Here is a 25,507-nt window from a genome sequence, read left to right on the forward strand (position 1 = left end):
GAAGTACCATACACCTGAGCTATGCCATTCTTGTGCTTTATATCCTATCATATGTGCAGATACCTACCTGTTTGTCCATCTTGAGTGCTGCTCTATTCACAGCAGGGAAGACACAGGATCAGCTAAGATGTTCATTAACTGACTAATGGAAAATGAAAACCTGGTACAAACACAATGAAATTTTATATTCAACCGTAAAGAAAAAATAAAATTTTCAGGAAAATGAATGGAAATTATATTTATCAAGTGAGGCAAGTCAGGTTCAGAAAGACAAAAATGTGGGACAGTCTCACTCATATATGGTCATGGGTTTAAATTTTCAAATGTGTGTGTTTGATAGAGGTTAGAAATCTAGAATGGGGGCATGACAGCAAGGGAAAAGGTGCTGAAGAGGTGTAGGAGAATATATATGCCGGAAAGTAGAAGGGGGTAGTGGTAAAAATGGCTTCAGTGTGGATAAGGATGGAAGAATGTGAGGAAAGAGGGAGTTTGCAAGAGAGTTAACCAAAGCTAGAAATGTATGAAAAAAAAAAGCCACATGGAAATCCATTTTATAACCTAGTTTTAAAAACTATAATGTTGTTGATGATGATAAGGATGATGATGATGATAATAAATAGAGTTTAAACAGAGGTACTTCATGTAGATGGATAATGCAATTTCAAGAAGGCACAGATTATAAAAAATTTCACCACCATAGGCAGAATACCTCTCTAGAAATTATTAGTCAGAGAGACCATTGAGGCCCCAAAACAATATACATTATTGCCACTGCTTGATTGTCTATCAGAAATATATAGTATGACCCCACTGCTGGTGACACTGCATGCTCTGGTAGCAGGACACAGAAAAAATCAAGCTGGAAGTGAGCTGAAAGCTCAGCCTTCCACCATCACCCTCTCTCTCCATGGCTAGCTAGTTTTCACAGTGCTAGATGGTTGTATGTTATGCAATGTAGACTGCTGGGGGAGAAAATTAATCAACAGTCTTACCCATCTGTGATCCCTATATGCTATACAACTGAATGGCCAAATGAGATGTGTCCACTGAGACAATAGTGGTATAGCTGTTATAGATGTAACCAACTGCTTTCTACCTGGATTTAAGACCCACTCCAACCTTCAAGAGTCCACACCTGGGTCAGAGGCTGGTGGCTAGGGATATCACAGGTCTAGCTGGAAGTTACTATTGCCCTTTGGTACCTCCTGAATATTTATATTTATTCCCATGGATTAGCATTACTCCCTACTTGGGAAAGCTTTGTTTTGCAATGGATGGTGGCTACTGAAGAAAATCAGAACTAGCCCAAGTGTTGAGAACAGGTGATTTTTCAATGGTTATTTATCTGAGGTTCAGAAAGCATTGTCAAAGAGGGAGCAGAAAGACTACAAGAGCCAGGGAGGATGGAAGAGAGCGCTGTGGAAAAGATTTTGCTTGACAACACCCTAGCATGGATGGGGAAGGGCTCCTGAGGCTCCACCACCCTGCCTTAAGAAGTTATTGGCAATTGATGGTCCCTAGGGGAGAAGGAAACATATTTTTTGCAGCAGCATAGACATAGTTCACTTGCAAACAATAGTAAATTACCCTCCACCCATGCTCACATAAGTAACCTTAAACTTAATGAGTGAAGAACAAAAAAAAGAATGAGTAATTGGGGTAAATAGGTATTCAACAGGAGGGAGCAAGAGAGGATAATAGGATGGACTGATTAAAATATCACATACATAAAACTGTCAAAAATAAAATTTGTTTGAAAAAAGATTACAGTTAATATATATAAATATATATATATGCCAAAGTTTATATATACTTAAATATACAGCTACAGATGTTTATTATATCTATTATGTATTTATAAAACAATATTTAAATATCAACATAATACATTTTACCACAGCAACAGCAATTGAAAAGGTATCTTAACACTTACAACATATAAGCTGGCATTTTATTTTGTTTTTATTTTTTATACTTTATTGGGTTTTTTGAGAATTTTATATATGCATATCGTATTTTTTTATGGTTTCACCCTACATTCCTTCCACTAACTTCTCGCAGATTCAGGCCTCACCCACTACCCCTTCCCAACTTTATGGCCTCAGTTTTTTTTTTTAATAGCCAATTGAGTCCAGTTTGTGCTACCCATATATTCACTATGTAGGAGTAACACCCTCAGAGAAAAATGACTTCCCTTTCAAGAAACCATGGACTATCACCAGCTCCTCAGCTTGGGTTGGGGCTCATGAGCCCCTCCCATTCTACACTGAACTGTTGCTTGATCTTATACGTATCTTGTGTGATCATAAACACAGTGATCCTGTCATGTCTAGAAGACATTAATTCAGTCCAGTCCTCCCCAACCTCTGGCTCTTACAATATTTTTTTCTGTGTCTTCAGAAATGGTCCTAAGTCTTGGGGCAGGGGTGAAATATAGATTCTCCATTTGTGAACGAGCACTCCACAGACACTTGTTCTCTTCTCTTTGATCTGCATTAACGAGTGCATAAAGAAACTGATGATGTCTGAGGGTTACATTAATCTATGTATTAAAGATACATACTTAGGGGCAGTTTCACCCCCATGGTCCCATCTTACTTTCTCTGGTGTCTGTGGTTTCTCTAAGTTATATACTCATGTCTAATGACTCAAACCTAGGATAAACAAATAAGAGAGTATCTTAGTTAGGGTTTCTATGACTGTGAAGAGATGCTGTCATGGCAACTCTTATAAAGAAAATTAATTTAATTGTGCATGTCTTACAGTTTCAGAGGTTTAGTCCATTATCATCATGGTGGAAACACTGTGGTGTACTGCTAGACATGGTGCTGGAGAAGAAGGTTAGAGTTCGACATCTGGATTAGCAGGCAGCAAGAAGAGAAAATGAGACACACTAGGCTTAGCTTGAGCACCTGAAACCTCAAAATCTGCCCCCAGTAGCACATTTCCTCCAACAAGTTCACACTTCAACAAAGATACACCTGTTCCAACAAGATCAAAGCTCCTTACAGTGCCACTCCCTGTGGGGCTATGGGGGCCATTTTTATTCAAACTACCACAGAGAGAACATGCAACATTTTACAATTTCTAAATCTGTATATGTAACCATAGATAAGTGTTTTACTCTTCATCAAAGAAACTTCTTTTTGCAGCAGATGAAGAACATTTTTCAGAAACCATCAAGCCATAGGGTACCCAGCCTCAACTGATATACCTATAGCACAATCCCTATTCCTAAGTCTCAGGGAACATCCCAGAAGAGAGAAATTTAAGAGAAGAGAAAAACTGTAAGAACCAGAAGACCAGGAAGTCTGCTGGGAGATGGTGTCTTCTACATATAACAGGAAAGTTGAACCAATGATCTTGGGAAATCTCAAAAGACCCTACCTCTAGATGAAGAACTACAAGCAATTGGTGGATATTAAAAGAGACAGAGAGGCAAAGAGACAGAGAGGCAGAAAGAATATTAATCTTCTCTCTGATAGGTACTCATTCTCAAGGGATATATATATATATATCCCTTAAACGAAGAGGTCATGAATTTGAGAGGGAGTGGTTTAAATCTCAAACAAACCTCAGTCAGTACCTCTGGCTCCTCCTAGCACTCCTCACCCCACACCCTACCCTCAACCTCCCCAATTCAGGGGCTGAACTTCAGTTTCCCTTCAGCCCCCTCCGCCACCGCCCTCCGGCTTCTGATCCCTATGTAACTTAGCCATTTTGGTTACCACCCTCTTAGTTTCTGGTTCCTTTCTTGTCTTCTATATCCAAGGCTCCTCTCTTAGACCTCCCCCTTTCCCCTCTCTCTTCTCTTCCTCTCTCACTCCCCTCCGCTATGGCCTGGTTCAGTCTAGAATCTTCCAGATGCTCTGGTTGTTTCCCCATCATATGTACCATAAAACCTTCACCTCAGCCATACCTCAGAATCAGCCATGTCCTCATTCTTCATTGACTGAAGAGGACATGGGCAGAATTTGAGTGGAGAGGGAGTAGAAACCCTGTAAATGTAGTACTTGTGTTCCAAACCCTCAAAAACATTAAAAATTCAAATTAAAAGATAAAGAGAATTCTGAGTTTGCCATGGGCTTATAAAATGTTTGATAGATGCCAAAAATTAGTGTGAATTGTACCCCAGATGGAATTAATTAACATTCCAACTAATGGTTGAGGAAAGAAACAGCTCCTTGGAAATGTATAAACCACCAACTCTTGCAGCTGTGCACTAATGACAGCACAGTTGCAGAGAGGAGACTGCATGACCCTTCTGTGCTTTCGTTCTAACTATAAGCACTGGTGGTCTCAGAGCAAAGAAATGACAAGACATCTCAGAAAGGAAACAAGTAAAAACTGATTGAGAAACACAAAAGAAGTGCACCTATCAGACATTTGCAAATAGGCTGGAGGCAAACACCAGCTGTAACTGCATGATACTTTCAACCCCTACACTGCCATTCCTATCTTTGTTTTCAGTACTAGGGACTGAACCCAGAGCAAGCCAGGAAGCACTGTACTGCTGCTGTATCTCCTCCTATGTCAGCAATTAAAAAAAAAAATCTCATATATCTACTAAGAAAGTTCACCGTTGGTATGAAATTCAAAACTAACACATGTTAAGTTTTGCAAATCTGTAATTCCTAAAAGCATGTGGTCTACCTTACTTCCTTGGAAACTGACCTAAAGACAGTTTTGTAGATTGGGGTAGGAGGGAATGCCAAGAATCCACTGGCCAATTCCTTTAACCAGACAATTGCACTCAGCTAGCAACAAGTATGACACCAAGAGGCTGCCCAGTAAAGATGTCAGCTAAGGCATCACAGAAGGAATCAGGAGAGTCTTCAAGGCAGAGTAGACCTTAAGTATGTAGCTAGACAGACATGAGGCTATTGGATGGCATTCCACTTTTAACCCAGGCCCAAGGTTCATCCTTCAAACAGTGGTTGATAGAGGCTGCATGGTGGGAGGTGATGGCGCATGTGCTCTGAGACCCAAGGAAGCCCTGTTGTCTCTCCTGGCCTGTAGAACAATCATTGCTCTTCAAGAGCCCATTGAAGCAGGTTGCAGCAGATGTGCAGACAACAAGGCTGCTGACCCTGGAGCCAGCCCTCAGAAGCAGCTGCAAGTATCAACAGCAAACTTAAATTGCTAAAAAGGATATGAAGGAGCCATGAGAATCTCCCCGAGAGAAGACACGGTGCCCCTAATTTCAAGTCTAGTTATGGCTTCTTTTCAAAAGCCTTTAAAACCAGTCTATGACTGTTGCCCCTCAGCAGGAAGGGGCACATAATGGAAAAAGAAGCAAGTTTTTGGTAACACACACACAAATACATACATACATAAACACATGCATAAACACATAAACACATACATACATACATACATACATACATACATGATACTAAGGGCATCTTATTAGCAGCCCCAATGTGTTCCCAGAAGGATCCTGAATAAAGTGTGCCCAAAAGTTGGCCACTGGGTGGGGGGGGGGCAGTCATCACTAAAATTTCAGTTAGAAATAAAACAGCAAAGTAACTTGGGACTGAGGCAGGAGTCTCCATGCTGGTTTGAGGACAGCCTAGGCTACATACTGAGTTAGTTCTAGGCCACCTTGGGCTAGAGATACTGTTTAGATATTAGAAGAGAGAAAAATGAAGTCTTAAAGAAACTGAAAAGGCTCAAAAAAACAAGATAAAAAACAAGAGAAAATGCAGACAGTTAAATACGGAAAAAGACTGTGTGGCGAGCAGGAGCTTATACAGTAGCAGCAAACTGACTGCTAACAGTGCTGATGAGCTTCTGAGGAAGACAGGTTAGTAGCTGCTTCTGTGAAAGCCAGGGAAGAAGTCTGAATTAGAAACCAGACTTTATTCCAAAGACTGAGACAGAGGGAAAGAAGGAATAAAGATATGTCACATGAAGAAGCTAGCAAACACAGCCAAGGAGTTCCCTGGCAGAGAAGGGACTCGGGAAAGTCAGCTGAAAGCTAAGCAGTCTGACCCTCAGAATGCGCCTATAGCTCTCATATGCCTCAAGTCCAGTTATTGCTTACAGTAAGATAGTGATTCTTCTGGAAGAAGGATCCAGAGTGGAGAGAAATCCCACTTTGTTATGCTGTATGATTATAGGCCATCAGATGGGCACCATCTTGACAGAATCTGTTGTTAATAACTCTGCTCCTTGGAAGCAGGGAATATCCCCAGGTTGAGTTTCAGTTTGGCTTAACCATAGCTGCTGTGGAATAGGAGGCATGGAAAGGCAGATTCTGTAAAACTAGAAGACTAGCAAAGGGTGCAGGTGGCAAGAGCCTGGCTTTGACAAGAAGGGAATGAAGACAAATAGCCCCACCCCACCATCAAATTCCCAAGGTCAGGTCTCATCAACTGAGAATTAGCTTAGTGTTTGATAGTTTGAAGTCTGAAGCCTGTAGAGGTCAATACACTTTCATTTAAGAACACATTCAAACCATACAGCATAGCCAACTTTTTTATTTGCTATTGGACACAAGGCTGATTCAACATGTGCAAATCAAAAAGTATAATTCAGCACATATGTAGACTTAGGGAGAGAAATTACATGATCATCTCAGTCAATGCAGAAAAGTTTTTGACAAAGCACATCAATCTTTGAGAAGCATACATTGCAGAAAACGCAGCTTCTTTGACAAATGGAGTTCTAGAAGAATGAAACTTGATCCTCATTTCTCTCTCTCTAAACAAGAACCAATTTAAGGTGGATCAAAGACCTTAGTGTTAAGACTTGAAATTTTGCAACTGCTAGAAGAAAACACAGGCTAGACACTTAAGTATATCAGTGTCTCAGTCACTGTCTGTTGCTGTCAAGAGACATCATGACCAAGGCAACTGTTATAAAGAAAACATTTATTTGGAGGCTTGCTGATAGTTTCAGAAATTTAATCCATTGTCACGGTGGGGAGCATGGTAGAAAGTAGGTAGGCCCAAGAGCTACATCCTAATCCATAGGCAGAGATAAAGGGAAACTAGGCCTGGCATGGGATTTTGCTTCAAAGCCCACCCACATTGGCACACTTCTTCCAACAAGGCCATTCCCACTCCTGCAAGGCCATACCTCCTAATTCTTCTCAAATGGTGCCACCCCCAAATAACTAACCATTCAAACATGAGCCTGTGGAGGCCATTCTTACTCAAAACACCACAGTTGACATAGGCAGGCATTTTTAACCAGAACTCCAACAGCACAGAAAATATCCCTAAGAACTGCCCAAAGAAAGTAAAAATAAAAATAAAGTACATGAAGTTGAAAAAAAAATCTCCACAGTATCAAAATAATCACTAAAGAGACAGAACATGTGAAATAGTTTTATCAACTGCCCATCAGGAAAGGATTAGTACCCAAAATATAAAGAGAACTCTAAAAATTAAACCCCCAAAACACCACAAACCAAACAATCAGTAAATAGGCTAATGAACTGAATGGACATTCTGACAAAAAACTTAAGCGCAAAATGACTACTAGAAGAAGTACTCAGCATACTCAGACTACAGGAAAATTCAAGTTAAAACTCTTTGAGACTCTGTTTAATCTCAGAATGGCTGAGATTTTTCTGAAATTTTTTTTCCATAAAATGGAGGAAATGTATCTTTGTAGAATATTGGAAAAGTATATTTACCAGCTCCATGCCTATTACATGCTTGGTACATGGGCTGTTTCACACTCACCTCCCCTTCATGAGGAATGAGCCAAACTCTGCATGTTCAGGAGCACAGAGGCTCTTCCCAGCAGCCTCACCAGCACCTGGGATGCAGGGGTCTGCCTGGCCGAGCTTGTAGTTACTGGCAGCAGGTTTGACTGTCAGCAGCCGTCCTGGGTCTGGGCAAGTTGGAACAGACAAAGCAGATGTCTGGTGTAGCTCTACTTCCAGCACGGCTGAGGCCAGCCTGATGTCTTTGTTCTCTAGGTGCATGTCCCCAATGCTGATCTGTCTGAGTGAAACAGAAAGAAGCCATTTACTGTTGCTGAAAGGCAAACTGTACCACTGGAGGGTACTTAAAACACAGCCCTTCCAGCGGTCCAGAATTCAAGTCTCACACAGGGTGTGTGGTTGTCTACAAGGAGGGATATCTCAGTAATTTCATGCAAGCAGTGATCTGCACATTCTGTGATAGGATATAATACATTTTATGTGTTTATTTTTAAATTTGTATTTATTATTTTTTAAATACAGTATATTTTGGTCATATTCCTTTTTCATCCCCCAATGTCTCTTACCTCTTACCCACCTCCTGACCCATATGTACAATTTTATGTTCTTTCTAACTCAAAAAACAATGCAAGCAGTCACATAAACATGCTTTAAAAAAAATGCAAATGATGACAAAAAATAAAAACCAAAACTAACACACACACACACACATGAGCCATGAAGTCCATCTAAGTTGGGCATTTGACCTGCTCTGGAGTATGGATGATATACCCAGTATCACTCCACTGGAGAAAACTGATTTTCTTTTTTTCCAGCAGATATCATTTGTTGGGGTTGGACTGTGTGTCTACTTTCCCTTCTCAATACTGGGATTTAGGATAAATTTTTGAGATGTGCATAGTATGAAATGCCATGAGACTTGAAAGTTATGGAGATGGATATTCAGTGATATTAGTAAATATTCAGAACATATATAAAGACAACCTATGCTATATGATATTTCTATTGAAACAAACATGTAAAGATTATATGTGCAGAACATTAGAGCAAAGAAACATATCCTTCAAAGCATTGCTACCTCTGACTAGGGATGTTACAGATTACTGAACATTTTCACCTTCTAAGAGATGCAGGGTTGGTTCAATATACGGTAATCCATCAATGTAATCCACTACATAAACAACTCAAAGAAAAAAACCACATGGTGATTTCATTGGATGCGGAAAAGGCATTTGACAAAATTCAGCATCCTTTCATGCTTAAAGTCTTGGAGAGAATGGGAATTCAAGGCCCATACCTAAACATAGGAAAAGCAATATACAGCAAACGGGTAGCCAGCATCAAACTAAATGGAGAGAAACTTGAAGCAATCCCACTAAAATCAGGGACTAGACAGGGCTGCCCCCTTTCTCCTAGCTCGGGCAATTAGACAATATAAGGAGGTCAAAGGGATACAAATTGGAAAGGAAGAAGTCAAACTATCATTATTTGCAGAAGATATGATAGTCTACCTAAGTGACCCAAAAAAACTCCACTAGAGAACTCCTACTGCTGATAAACAACTTCAGCAAAGTGGCAGGTTATAAAATCAACTCAAGCAAATCAGTAGCCTTCCTATGCTCAAAGGATAAGCAGGCTGAGAAAGAAATTAGGGAAATGTCTTTCCTTCCACCCTTCACAATAGCCACAAACAGTATAAAGTACCTTGGGGTGACTCTTACCAAACATGTGAAAGATCTGTATGACAAGAACTTCAAGACTCTGAAGAAGGAAATAGAAGAAGACCTCAAAAAATGGAAAAACCTCCCATGCTCATGGATCGGCAGGATTAATATAGTTAAAATGGCCATTTTGCCAAAAGCAATATACAGATTCAACGCACTACCCATCAAAATCCCAATTCAATTCTTCATAGAGTTAGAAAGAGCAATTCTCAAATTCATCTGGAATAACAAAAACCCAGGATAGCTAAAACTATTCTCAACAACAAAAGAAATTCTGGTGGAATCAGTATCCCTGACCTCAAGCAATACTGCAGAGCAATAGTATTGGTACAGTGACAGGCAGGCAGATCAGTGGAACAGGATTGAAGATCCAGAAATGAACCCACACACCTATGGCCACTTGATCCTCGACAAAGGGGCTGAAAACATCCAATGGAAAAAAGATAGCCTTTTCAACAAATGGTGCTGGTTCAACTGGAGGTCAGCATGCAAAAGAATGCAAATTGATCCATCCTTGTCTCCTTGTACTAAGCTCAACGCCAAATGAATCAAGGACCTCCACATAAAATCAGACACTCTGAAGCTAATAAAAAAGAAACTGGGGAAGACCCTTGAGGACATCGGTACAGGGAGAAAGTTCCTGAACAGAACACCAATAGCGTATGCTCTAAGATCAAGAATTGACAAATGGGACCTCATAAAATTACAAAGTTTCTGTAAAGCAAATGACAACATCAAAAGGACAAATTGGCAACCAACAAATTGCGAAAAGATCTTCACCAACCCTACATCAGATAGAGGGCTAATATCCAATATATACAAAGAACTCAAGAAGTTAGATCCCAGAAAACCAAATAACCCTATTAAAAATGGGATACAGAGTTAAACAAAGAATTCTCACCTGAAGAACATCGGATGGTGGAGAAACATCTTAAAAAATGCTCAACTTCATTAGTCATCAGGGAAATGCAAATCAAAACAACCCTGAGATTTCACCTTATACCAGTCAGAATGGCTAAGATTAAAAACTCAGGAGACAGCAGGTGTTGGTGAGGGTGTGGAGAAAGAGGAACACTCCTCCACTGCTGGTGGGGTTGCAAATTGGTACAACCACTTTGGAAATCAGTCTGGAAGTTCCTCAGAAAACTGGGAATGTCATTTCTGAATGATCCTGCTATACCACTCCTGGGCATATACCCAGAGGATTCCCCAGCATGTAATAAGGATATATGCTCCACTATGTTCATAGCAGCCCTATTTATAATAGCCAGAATCTGGAAAGAACCCAGGTATCCCTCAACAGAAGAATGGATGCAAAAAATGTGGTATATATACACAATGGAGTACTATTCAGCCATTAGAAACAATGAATTCATGAAATTCTTAGGCAAATGGATGGAGCTGGAGAACATCATACTAAGTGAGGTAACCCAGTCTCAAAAGATCAATCATGGTATGCACTCACTAATAAGTGGATATTAACCTAGAAAACTGGAATACCCAAAACATAATCCACACATCAAATGAGGTACAAGAAGAATGGAGGAGTGGCCCTGGTTCTGGAAAGACTCAGTGTAGCAGTATAAGGCAAAACCAGAACAGGGAAGTGGGAAGGGGTGGGTGGGAGAACAGGGGGAGGAAAGGGGGCTTATGTGACTTTCGGGGAGTGGGGACCAAAAAAGGGGAAATCATTTGAAATGTAAATAAAAAATATATCGAATAAAAAAATAAAAAATAAAGAAAAAATGCAGTTCAAATCTATGAAAGGTCAATAAGGCTATGTAGAACTTATAAAGGCATTGAAATTTGGCCTGTCTACTCCATGCAAAATTATTATAGAGTTAAAGGGTTGTTTTTTGCTTTACATTCTGATAATTATAAAAGCATTTGCTTCTAACATTAAAGAAGCAATAAAGCAATTTCATTAGTAGGTTTTTTCCTCAAGGAATGGCTAATAGCCTTACCTTATGTAAGAAAAAATGTTTTGTCTCTGTTTCAATACAAGAAGCTAGGATCTTACATTTTTCAGTGTATAATGTTCATGGAATGTTGTTGCAGTCCTTTGCTCCTAAATATGGACTTTTAGAATTTTTATGTAAATGATTTTTAAAGGTTGTTAGGATATATTAATTGGCTTTATCTTATATTAACCTCATCTTAAGCTTGCCCTGGGAGGACCTAACCCTCTGTTTTCAAGATAAAAAAACGTTTGTTCCTTGTTTCAAACAGCAATCAAATTGGTTATTAGAAAACACTGATGGTTGATTTATTACATGGCAAGCCTTTTTAGGCAAAATTAATAATTGTTATCTAAAAGATAAATTGTTAAAAATTTTCCTCTATACATGTTTTTATATTGTTATAGATTTATACATGCATCCTATAAAAATGCATCTAATTTGGGAGCAAAGCTCATATAATTAAATCACATGTTTATTCTTTTAAGTGTCCCCTTGCTTCAGCACAGATAATTGAATTGGGTGCTGTAGCTGTTCTTTTTAAAAGGTTAAAAATCAAACTTTTGATATATATATAGCTCATGGCTTACAATTGCTTGAAATTGTTTCTTTCTAATGCTACTATTTCTTAACTCTTACAATTATTTATACAAATACAATTCAAAAAATTAATCAAAAAATACACATATGACTATTGACAGCCTTTCAAGCTTTCTAGTTATAACTGGTTTTACATGTTATTTTTTTATATACTGAATGTTCCAAATCAGATTAAGACAAATATTATAACTGAGTATTATAGCCAGTCATTTGAGATGCTTAATTAACAATTTGATATTAGTCATATTACTGAGATTCCTCATAATTCACAAAGACAAGATATTGTGGAACAGGCCCATAGAACTTTACAACAATATTTTTATAATAAAAGAGGGGAGAATCACATCTCTATATACCACAAAAATTTTAAAATTTTAATGCCAGGGATCTCTCCGAGTGTAGAGAGGAAGGCATGTTTGTGTTTTTTCTGCAGGATGCCAAAGGAACATGCTAGCTGCCAGAGTATGCTGATGCTGAGACTTCTCCCTGGCTCTCCACCTTGCTCCCCAGCCTTTTGGGGCCCCTCCTGAGTCTTTTGTTGCTTTTGTCATTTGGCCCCTGGGCTTTTAACAGATTAAACAGTTTCGTTAGATAACAGATCAATTCTGCCTTAAACAAACCAGTTGCAGTCCATTACCATCAGCTAGACATACGAGGTTCAGCTGAAGTCCTCTCTTCTGCCAATGTGGAAACAGCAACCATTGGCCAATTCTCCGCCCTTGCTGCAGACACGGAGCCTTCTTGGTTCCGTAAGCTGTAGAGACGTCAGTGACGGGAGGGTGACCTCTGGCTCCTAATAGTGGCTGAGGGCCATAAGCTGTGGGGTCACCAAAAACGGGAATATTGTGGTGCCACAAGCCAGGTGCACACCGCCTATTGGCTGCAGGGTGACTCCATGATGGGATTATTGTGAGTCCACTACCTGAGCGCTCATCACGACCACCAAGGGCCTGATTAAGTCATTAGAGTGGGACATGATGCCAGGAGTGGGTGCCACTCACATAGCCTAAGACAGAGGCCCTGCCCTACTAGGACCTAAAAAGGCCTAGTTATTGTGGTGCTGGACATGGGGGCAAGCCACATAGCCTAAAACAAGCTCTCCACCGACCCTCTTTCCATAGCAACCCCCAACTTTAAGAAAGGAAAAAAGAAGATATGTGGGAGACCAAACTCTGGGAAACCAGACTCTCAACAGCTCTCACCTTGAGAGTCCACTGACCTTGCAGTTTACAGCTGAACCACCCCCTTCTTCACACAAGACTGATCAACTGGTTCTTATCCTGGTGGAACACCTGGTGTTGTCTAGGCGGAACCAGCATTCCAGAAAAGCTGCTGGAAGCCACAGCCAGCATCCATCCCGGATGACCTTTCCTCCTTCTGTGCTTTTAGCATTTCCCTCAGCCCCTCCCTATTTCCTCTCTGGTGCATTCAAAACCAGGCGTTTTGCTTTTCATTAAAGAGGCTTTGATAAGACACCCCTTTTGCTTGGCCTTGCTCTGTCTTTCCTGCCCATTTCTCTCTTTCAGACTTGGGTTCCCCTCGGATCCCCAAATAACTAGGTCCTGTGGTCCAGGATAAACTGCCATTGGAGCTTACTTAAAATTACTTGCTGCTTTTATTTTTCACATTTCAAAGCATCCAATGACTCAATAAACAAGCTTTGGCTTTGTAGCAACTTGGTTTGCTGTCAACGGCATCTGTGAAACTAAGGATGCCTGAGTTTTGTAATGCTGAGAAACGAAGGCTTGTGCTTCTCTTGTAGATAGTACAGCATGTGTCCACTACTCCTGATCACCAGATTCATCTGCAGCACCCACCATACACTCTGAGATGGGATTCCCGTGGATCAAAGCTGAGTAGGCAGACTCCAAACTAGTCCAGGACAAGTAAGCTAAATCTGCAACTATGTAGACAAGTGTTACTCTTTAAATATAGAATGTCCACAAAACACCCACATGTTAAAGGCTTGGTCTTTAACCCATGGGGCTCCTGGGGCAAGGTAGAACCTTTTAAAGGTAAGGTTTAGTGAGAGCTCTTCAATAGACATGACTTTAAAGAAGTCCACGGGGCCCCAGCTCCTCCTTTCTTTCTCCCTTCTTGGCCATGAGATAAGGGGATTTTTCTGCCACATGTTTCGACCATTGTGCATATACATGTACATATACATATATATGTACATCATATACATATCCATATACATACATACACACATACATGTACATATGCATCATATATATCTATATATATGCATATATATAGATAATATATCTATATATATGCATATATATAGATATATTATCACCAACCTTAAGCAATGGTGTCACACATCATAGACCTACACTTGTGAAACTTGGAGATAAAATAAAAATTGCCGTGGTGGCCCAGTGAAGTCTGTAAAGTTGATATTTTACAGACAGAGGCGGAAAAAAGAAATGTCTCCCGGGAATAACGGAGCTCTCTGTAAATTTAGAAGCAGAAATCTCACCTGGCAATTTGCTATATTCTCTTACTCTCTAGCTATTTAAGATGAGCCTATAATTCTCAAGTAGCAGTTTGCCCTGACTTCCTCCTTTTCTCTCTTCACTGGGATTCCTACAGCCTGGCTGATAATCTGGTCTTTGAAGTCAATTCACTGACCACCAAACTCCCTTTTAAGAATTGCAATGCCTTGCCTCATAGTTGTTTACATAATTACAACCTTCCAACTACATGTAGGTTTTTATGGCTGTGCGTATGTGTATGAGGATGGCTCTAGCACTCTGGTACTGAAAGCATTGATTAAGTCAGGAAGTTTTTCTTTACAAGGTAGAAGGCTAAATGTTAGATAAGGATTTCTCACAAGAACTTGTTAAAGATCCAGGTGGTATAAGAAACTTCAAATTCTTTGAAGGTTTACTGTAAACTATGAGTGACTCTGTATTCTAATCAGGAAGTTTGATGGCATCTGTAAATTGATCTTCTGTATCTGTTACTTGAGAAACTTTGTACCTGAGTGATTTTGCATTTCCTTGTACCAAATGGCTATGATAATTGTGCCTGCCTCACTGGCTACATCTTTTGAAATGGTAATACCAACTCTTCGTGTATAAAAATCCCTGCCTTAGAGCTCTAAAATACATTCAGATTCAAACCTCCTCTATGTGTGTGTGGTTTGTTCTGTCTGTCATCTCAGCCGGACCTGTGCCTTCCTGGACCAGAGAATCCTGGTTATCCCACAGCAGACCCATGGTCTGTAACAAAAAATTTTCTCTTTGTAAATGTGTTTATCTCAGGTACTTGCTAGAGTTATGAGAAGCTGACTAGCATAACTAGACCCAACCTAGTGGAGTTTAAATTTATGTCAAATATGAAATGATTAATTGGCATTGAAAGAAACCTATACATCTTTGTGCCCAGTGTCACCTAGCCATGTTTGACTTAAAAATTTTGCAGATCACTATGATAGTGTTGTCAGAATATACTTGTATATTTTATTTCAATAAAAGCTGGAGCAGAAGCCTACCAGAAGGTAGGCCACCCACCTGAAGATCTTCCCCACTCTCTGTGTCCCCCAATACTATCTCAAATCCCCCCACCTTTCCTTATCACCATGTTCCAGTCCCCAATTCAGGCAAAGACTCCTGTTCCACCAGAAGCCACACTAGCTACCAGAACTCTAGAAAAGCCTCCCACCCCTACTCTCTCAGTGGCCTCTCTAACTCTATCCTTAGTCCCGCTTCCTCATCAACATATCCTAGCCCCCAACTCAGGCAGAAACACTTGCTCAAAAAAAAGTCACATCTACTGCCAGAAGTCCAGGTGGGCTCCTCACTAGTGAGCCTCCCCACTGCCCTCAGGGCCTCCCCAGCCTATCCTCAACCCCTCTCGACCCATCCCCATGTCATAGCATTCAACTTAGGTAGAGACCCTGTGTAATAATAAAAGTTCAGGTAGGCCACCCATCTGCAGACGACCTCCGTTCTTTCAGTGCTTCACCTACCCCATTCTTCTCCCTTCTGTCTTACTCAGGGTTTCTATTTCTGCACAAACATCATGACCAAGAAGCAAGTTGGGGAGGAAAGGGTTTATTGAGCTTACACTTCCACATTGCAGTTCATCACTAAAGGAAGTCAGGACTGGAACTCAAGCAGGTCAGGAAGCAGGACCTAATGCAGAGGCCATGGAGGGATGCTACTTACTGGCTTGCTTCCCCTGGCTTGCTCAGCTTGCTGTCTTGTAGAGCCCAAGACTACCAGTCAAGGGATGGCACCATCCACAGTGGGCCTTCCTCACTTGATCGCTAATTGAGAAAATGCCTTACAAATGGATATCACGGAGGCATTTTCTTATCAAGGGCTCGAGTCACTTTTCCAGATCTGCCCTGAAACTCCTTTCTCTGTGATAACTCCAGTTTGTGTCAAGTTGACACAAAACCAGTCAGTACACCCCTCCCTGTCCATCTTGTCCCAGCCCCCAACCTAAGCAGAGACTCTAGGCTCAACCAGAGTCCACATGGGCCAGAATACCAGAGAGGAAATGGAAACCAAGGAACAAAACATCCATGCAACAAAGACAAACTCAGAAATCAGAACCTAGACCTATAATCACTCCAAAGCCAGATGCCTGGATGCCAACTTAAGAACATAATCAACAACAGTTAGAGCAATATGTCACCACCAGAGCCCAACTATCTGACTACAAAGCAAGAAAAACCAACTTTATGAAGATGATAGAGGTCTGTAAAGAGGAAATGAATAAATTTCTTACAGAAATCAAGGAAAAGAGCAAAAAAGAGAAAGAAATTAATAAACTCCTTAAAGAAAGTTGAAAAAAAACAAATAAAATTGTTCAAGACCTAAAAATAAAAATAAAAGCAATAAATAAAACACAAATTGAGAAAAAAATTCTGGAAATGAAACATCTAGGTAAGTGTACAGGGACTACAGAGGCAAGCGTCACCAATAGAATATAAGAAGTGGAAGAATGATTCTCGGGCATAGAAGGTATGATAGAAGACATAGGTACATGAAAGAAACTGTTAAATCAAAAAAAAAAAAAACTGAAAGAAAACATCCAGGATATCTGGGATGCCAAACCTAAGAGCAATAACAATAGAAGAAGAAAATTCTCAGCTCAGAGGTCCAGAAAATTGTCAGAAGCCATAATGGGACAAGCTAATATACTAGCAGGTGATCATCCTAAAATGCCTGCTTAGGATTATTATATAATCTGGGACAGGTGAGCCCCCATTCAGCAAGGCTGTGGGGGACTAATTTCAGGAAAGATTCCTGCTTAATATGCTTTTCCTGTTATCATTATACATTTATAATAATCAATAAGTAATAGCATACCCCTTTGGAGCAGATCTCTGCAGATCCATGAAGATGTACTGTCTTACAGTAATGATATGTAGACAAATAGATGATTTAAGTTTTAATGATAATCTTATAAAAATTCCTAAAATTATATTTGTAATTATTAAACTCTTTTATAAAAGGACTGTCACTAGGTCCCTTTCTGATAGTCAAAACTGCAATTATTTACAAATCTTGAAAGTACAACACTCAAATTCATATGGAAAAACATTCTAGGAGAGCTAAAACAATTCTGAACAATAAAAACTTCCAGAGGTACCACCATCCCTGATTTCAAACTGTACTACAGAGTTATAGTAATAAAAACTGCATAGTATTGGCTTAAAAACAGACAGCTTGATCAATGAGATAGAAGACCCAGAAGTAAACCCACATACCTATCTATGGACACCTGATTTATTTTATAAAGAAGCCAGAAATACACCATGTAAAAAAGACAGCATCTTCAACAAATGGCACTGGTCTAACTGGATGACTGAATGTAGAAGAATGCAAATAGATCCATATTTATCACTGTGCACAAAACTTAAGTCCAAGTAGGTCAAAGACCTCAACACAAAACCAGATACAATAAACCTGATAGAAGAGAAAGTGAGGAATATCCTTGAACACATTGGCACAGGAGACAACAACAGAATACCAATATCTCAGGCACTAAGATCAGCAATTAATAAATGGGCTGAGACTGAGAGCTTCTGTAAGACAAATGATACCATCAATAAGACAAAATGGCAGCCTACAGAATGAGAAAACATTTTCACCAATTCCACATCTGATAGAAGGGTAATAACCAAAATATAGAAAGAACTCAAGAAACTAGATGTCAAGAAATCAAACCCAGTATTTAAAAAGAGGTACAGACCTAAACAGAATTCTCAAGAGAGGAATCTCACATAGCTGAGAAACATTTTTAAAAATGTACAACATCTTTAGCCTTCAGGGAAATGTAAATCAAAACAACTTTGAGATCTCATCTTACACCTGTCATATTAATAATACAAATGACAGCTCATGCTATGAGGATGTGAAATAAGGGGAATACTTCTCCACTGCTGACGGGAACATAAACTTATACAGCAAGTATGGAAATAAATATAGTGTTTACTGAAAAATTTGAAAATCTATCCATCTCAAGACCCAGCTAAGTCTTCCCACTGCCATTTGTATGAGGGAACCAGGAGACTCCACTGCCTTCTGTGCATCGGGAGCCAGAAGGGAGTGATCGCCCAGCAGTGCTTTCACTTTTGAGCTCTGAGGAGTAAGGACAGAGGCTTACAGGCCCACAGGAGGAACAATCTCCAGCCAGAGACAAGAATACCAACTAGCACCAGATGGTGAAAGGCAAGCACAAGAACCCTACCAACAGAAACCAAGGCCACATGGCAACATCAGAACCTAGTTCTCCCACCACAGCAAGTCCCAGATACCCCAAACACACCGGAAAAGCAAGAATTGGATTTAAAATCATATCTCATGGTGCTGATAGAGGGCTTCAAGAAAGACTTAAATAACTCCCTTAAAGAAATACAGGAGAGCATCAGTCAGCAGGTAAAAGCCCTTAAAGAGGAAACACAAAAATCCCTTAAAGAAATACAGGAGATCATAGGTCAACAGGCAGCAGCCCTTAAAGAACAAACACAAAAATCCCTTAAAGAATTACAGGAAAACACAAACAATCAAGTGAAGGAACTGAACAAAACCACCCAGGATCTAAAAGTGGAAGTAAAAACAACTAAGAAATCACAAAGTGAGACATCTCTGGGGATAGAATACCTTGGAAAGAATTCAGGAGTCATAGATGCATACATCAACAACAGAATGCAAGAGATAGAAGAAAGAACTTCAGATGCTCAAGATACCATAGAAAACATTGACTCAACAGTCAAAGAAAATGCATAAAGCTGGAACTCAAAACATCCAGGAACTCCAGGACACAATGAGAAGACCAAACCTAAGGATTATAGGAATAGATGAGAGCGAGGATTTACATCTTAATGGCCCAGTAAATATCTTCAACAAGATTGTAGAAGAAAAATCCCCTAACCTAGAGAAAGAGATGCCCATGAACATATAAGAAGCCTTCAGAACTCCAAACAGACTGAACCAGAACAGAAAGTCCTCCCAGCACATAATCAAAACACCAAATTCACTAAACAAAGAAGGAATATTAAAATCAGTAAGGGGAAAAGGGCAAGTAACTTATGAAGGCAGACCTATCAGAATCACACCAGACTTCTCACCAGAGATGATGAAAGCTAGAAGATCCTGGGAAGACCTCATACAAACTCTAAGAGAACACAAATGCCAGCTCAGGTTGAGAGTTTATACCCAGCAAAACTCTCAATCATCATAGATGGAGAGACCAAGATATTCCATGAGAAAACCAAATTTGCACAAAATCTGTCCACAAATCCAACCCTACAAAGGATAATTGATGGAAAATGCCAACACAAGGAGGGAAACTACACACTAGAAAAAGCAAGAAAGTAATCTTCCAACAACCCCAAAAGTAGATACCCACACAAACATAAAAATAACATCAAAAATTTCAGGAAGCAACAATCACTATTCCCTAATATCTCTTAACAACAATGGACTCAACTCCCCCAATAAAAAGACATAGACTAACGAAATATTTCTCATGTAAATCTTAAATTTTATCAGAAAATGTTTGTAATTCCCCTTTTAATTAATTTAATAATTTCTTTTATGTCGACCATTTTATCTGCATTATTTTTCATGATAGCCTTCAATTTTAATGTCTTTCTATATACTTCTATTTTACGAGAAATGCTTTCAATGTAAATCTTTGATTTTATCACAAATGTTTCTAATTCCACCTTCAATTAATTTACAAAGAGTTTTTATATCAACCATTCTTTATGTAAAATTTTTCATGAAATAGTTAATTTTAACATATTTATCTATTTATTTCTTGAATTTTACCAGAAATATTTTGCATGTAAATCTTCCATGTTATCTGAAAATGTTTATAATTCCATCTTCAATCAACTTAGAATTATCTTTATGCCTATCATTTTATCTATATAATTTCTATGATAATCTTTAATTTTAACATGTTTTTCTATATATTTTACAATTTTAGCAGAAATATTTTCCATGTAAATCTACAAGTTTATCAGAAAATATTTACAATTCCACTTTTAATCAACTTAGGAATACTTTTATGCCTATTATTATTATATCTATATAAAATTTTCCATGATAATCTTCAATTTAAACATGTTTTTCTAAATTTTTCTACAATTTTATCAGAAATATTTTCCATGTAAATCTTCAATTCTATCATAAAATGTTTTTATCCCATATTTCAATTAATTTAGCAATGTTTTACATGTCTACCACTTTATTCCTTATTTTCCATGAAAATTGTCAATTTTAATGTGTTTATCTGAGATATTTTCCATATAAATCTTTAATTTTATCATAAAGTGTTTTTATTTCTCTTTTCAATAAAAAAAAAGACTCAGCTATACTACTCTTCAACACATACCCATAGACAGACACTCTATCATATCAGAGCCATACAGGCTCAACTATGTTCAAGGCTGCTTTATTCATAATAGCCTGAAACTGGAAACAACTTAGATGCCCCTCAACCAAAGAATTGATAAAGGAAATATGTAACACTTACACAATGGAGTATTGTTGAGCTTTTGATTTTTAAAAAAAATGACTGGAAAATGCTCAACTTCATTAGTCATTAGGGAAATGCAAATCAAAACAACCCTGAGATTTCACCTTACACCAGTCAGAATGGCTAAGATTAAAAATTCAGGAGACAGCAGGTGTTGGCGAGGATGTGGAGAAAGAGGAACACTCCTCCACTGCTGGTGGGGTTGCAAATTGGTCCAACCACTCTGGAAATCAGTCTGGCAGTTCCTCCGAAAACTGGGCACCTCACTTCCAGAAGATCCTGCTATACCACTCCTGGGCATATACCCAAAAGATTCCCCAGCATGTAATAAGGGTACATGTTCTACTATGTTCATAGCAGCCCTATTTATAATTGCCAGAAGTTGGAAAGAACCCAGGTATCCCTCAACAGAAGAGTGGATGCAAAAAATGTGGTATATCTACACAATGGAGTACTATTCAGCCATTAGAAACAATGAATTCATGAAATTCTTAGGCAAATGGATGGAGCTGGAGAACATCATACTAAGTGAGGTAACCCAGACTCAAAAGATGAATCATGGTATACACTCACTAATAAGTGGATATTAACCTAGAAAACTGGAATACCCAAAACATAATCCACACATCAAATGAGGTACAAGAAGAAAGGAGGAGTGGCCCCTTGTTCTGGAAAGACTCAGTGAAGCAGTATTGAACAAAATCAGAACAGGGAAGTGGGAAGGGTTGGGTGGGAAAACGGGGAGAGAAGGGGACTGATGGGACTTTCGGGGAGTGGGGGTCCAGAAAAGGGGAAATCATTGAAATGTAAATAAATATATCAATAAATTATTAAAAAAATGAAAAAAATGACTGGACAGAACAGACAGGCAGCGCCAGGTACACAGAGTCTAACATCGCTTGGGACACAGCCCGCTGGGCTTCTGCCTGTGCCCAGAGCCTGGGCAGCTCTGCAGGACATTTGGGTGCCAGCCCTGTCCTGGGCCATTTGCCCTGCAGAATGATCAGCACTTGGAGGGGGTCCCTGAGGCGGCTGCTGTCTTTGCTCTGGGCAGAACAGACAGGCAACACCAGGTACACAGAGACAACCTGAGTATAACATTGCTTGGGGCAAGGTACACCAGGGTTCCAATGGCACCCGAGAGTAGGGCAGCACATCATAAATCTGTTCCAGAGGAAATCCAGTCATCCAGTGGGGCAGAAATAGCCTTATAGGCTCAAAGAAGGTTCAAGCACCAGCCAGTGACAACAGGACCAACTAATGTCAGAGATAACCAGTTGGCAAAAGGCAAACCTAGGAATGTTACTAACAGAAATCAAGGCAATATGGCAATATCTGTACCCAACTCTCCAACAACAGCAAGTCCTGGATACCCCAACACACCAGAAAAACAAGGGTTGGATTTAAAATCACTGGTCATGATGTTATTAGAAGAACACAAGGACATAAATCTCTTAAAGACATACAGGAGAACATGAGGGAAACACAAAAATCATTTAAAGAAATTCAGGAGACTATGGGTAAACAGATGGAAGCCAATAAAGAAGAAATGCAAAAGTCACTTGAAGAAATACAGGAGAACTTTGGTAAACAGGCAGAAGTCATGAAAGAGGAAACATAAAAATCTCTTAAAGAATTACAGGAAAACACAAACAAACAAGTGAAGGAACTGAGCAAAACCATACTGGATCTAAAAACAGAAGTAGAAACAACTAAGAAATCGCAAAGGGAGACAACTTTGGAGACAGAAAACCTTGGGAAGAAATCAGGGGCCATAGATGCAAATATCAACAACAGAATATAAGAGATAGAAGAAAGAATCTCAGATGCCGAAGATAGAAAGCATTGACTCGTCAAAGAAAATGCAAAATGCAAAACGCTTGTAACCCAAAACATCCAAGAAATCCAGGACACAATGAGAAGACCAAACCTAAGGATTATAGGCATAGATGAGAGTGAAGATTTACAACTTAAAGGGCCAGCAAATATCTTCAACAAAATTATGGAAGAAAACTTCCCTAACCTAAAGAGAGAGATGCCCATGAATATACAAGAAGCCTATAGAACTCCAAACAGACTGCACCAGAACAGAAATACCTCCCATCACATTATAATCAAAACCCCAAATGAACTAAACAAAGAAAGAATATTAAAAGCAGTAAGAGAAAAAGGCCAAGTAACATATAAAGGAAGACCTATCAGAATTACAACAGACTTCTCACAAGAAACCATGAAAGCTAGAAGATCCTGGGCAGAGCTCATGCAGACTCTAAGAGAACACAAATGCCAGCCAAGACTACTATACACAGCAAAACTCTCAATCACCATAGACAGAGAAACCAAGATATTCCATGATAAAACCAAATTTATACAATGTGTTTCCAAAAACCCTGCTCTACAAAGGATAATAGGGGGAGAGCAACAATACAAGGAGTGAAACGCCCTGGAAAAAGCAAGTTACCTTCTTCCATCAAACCCAAAAGAAGATAACCCATTTTAATCAAATATAAAAATAACATCAAAATAACAGGAAGTAATAATCACTATTCCTTAATATATCTTAACATCAATGGACTCAATTCTCCAATAAAAAGACATAGACTAACAGACTGTACACATAAACAGGACCCTACATTTTGCTGCATACAGGAAACACACCTTAGTGTCAAAGACAAACACTACCTCAGAGTAAAAGGCTGGAAGACAATTTTACAAGCAAATGATCTCAGGAAACAAGCCAGAGTAGCCATTCTAATATTAGATAAAATTGACTTTCAACCTAAAGTCATCAAAAGAGACACAGAAGGACACTTCTTACTGGTCAAAGGATAAATCCACCAAGAAGAACTCTCAATTCTGAGCATCTATGCTCCAAATGCAAGGGCATCTTCATTTGTAAAAGAAACTTTACTAAAGCTCAAAGCACACATTGCGCCTAACACAGTAATTGTCAGAAGCTTCAACACTCCACTCTCCTCAATGGACCGATCAGGAAAACAGAAACTAAACAGGAACACAGTGAAACTAATTGAAGCTTTGAACCAATTGGATTTAACAAATATATATAGAACATTTCATCCTAAAGCAAAAGAATATACTTTTTTTCTCGGCACCTCATGGTACCTTCTCCAAAATTGACCATAAAATTGGTTACAAGACAACAGATATAACAAGATCAAACTAATCCCGTGCATCCTATCAGATCACTATAGAGAAAGAGTGTTCTTCAATACCAACAAAACCAAAAGAAATCACACACACACGTGGAAGCTGAGCAATACTCTGCTCAATGATACCTTGGTCAAGGAAGAAATAAAGAAAGAAATCAAAGACTTTTTAGAATTTAATGAAAGTGAAGGTACAGCATACCCAAATCTATGGGACACAATGAAAACAGTGCTAAGAGGGAAACTCATAGCCCTGAGTGCCTCCAAAAAGAAACGGGAGAGAGCATACACTAACAGCTTAATGGCACACCTGAAAACCCTGGAACAAAAAGAAGCTAATTCACCCAGGAGGAGTACAAGATAGGAAATCATCAAACTTAGGTCTGAAATCAATCAAGTAGAAACAAAAAGAACCATACAAAGAATCGACAAAACCAGGAGCTGGTTCTTTGAGAAAATCAACAAGATAGATAAACCCTTAGACAGACTAACCAGAGGGCACAGAGACAGTACCCAAATTAACAAAATTAGAAATGAAAAGGGAGATATAACAGGAGAAACTGAGAAAATTCAAAAAATCATCAGATCCTACTACAAAACTCAACACAACTTAAAAATCTGGAGGAAATGGACAATTTCCTAGACAGATACCAAATACCAAAATTAAATTAGGATCAAATAGATCATCTAAACAGTCCCATAAGCCCTTAAGAAATAGAAGGGGTCATAGAAAGTCTTCCAACCAAAAAAAGCACAGGACCAATTGGTTTTAGTGCAGAATTCTATCAGACCTTCAAAGAAGACCTAACACCAATACTGTTCAAACAATTTCACAAAATAGAAACAGAAGGAACACTACCCAGGTCATTATACAAAGCCACAATTATGCTGATACCCAAACCACACAAATATCCAACAAAGAAAGAAAGCTTCAGGCCAATTTCCCTTATGAATATTGATACAAAAATACTCAATAAATTTCTTGCCAACCGAATCCAAGAACACATCAAAATGATCATCCACCATGATCAAATAGGCATGCAGGGATGGCTCAATATACAGAAATCCATCAATGCAATCCACTACATAAACAAACTCAAAGAAAAAAAACACATGGTCATTTCATTGGATGCTGAAAAAGCATTTGACAAAATTCAGCATCCTTTCATGCTAAAAGTCTTGGAAAAAAACAGGAATTCAAGGCCCATACCTAAACATAGTAAAAGCAATATACAGCAAACCAGTAGCCAACATCAAACTAAATGGAGAGAAACTTGAAGCAATCCCACTAAAATCAGGGACTAGACAAGGCTGCCCCTCTCTCCATATCTTTTCAATATAGTACTTGATGTTCTAGCTAGAGCAATT

General features: G+C 39.1%; 1 protein-coding gene across 2 annotated transcripts in view; it reads right to left on the bottom strand.

Moving 5' to 3' along the window:
* Oca2 (OCA2 melanosomal transmembrane protein) overlaps positions 1-7,949 on the bottom strand; it is a 301,441-nt gene extending 293,492 nt beyond the window's left edge. For both annotated transcript variants that reach the window (XM_052161541.1, XM_052161535.1), the window contains exon 1: positions 7,695-7,949. In XM_052161541.1, coding sequence (XP_052017501.1) covers positions 7,695-7,939 — 245 coding nt within the window. In that variant the 5' untranslated portion in view covers positions 7,940-7,949. The remainder of the gene's footprint in view (positions 1-7,694) is intronic.
* Positions 7,950-25,507: the final 17,558 nt, after the last annotated feature.

Source organism: Apodemus sylvaticus, chromosome 1 (assembly GCF_947179515.1).
Source record: "Apodemus sylvaticus chromosome 1, mApoSyl1.1, whole genome shotgun sequence".
NCBI classification, from domain to species: Eukaryota; Metazoa; Chordata; class Mammalia; order Rodentia; family Muridae; genus Apodemus; species Apodemus sylvaticus.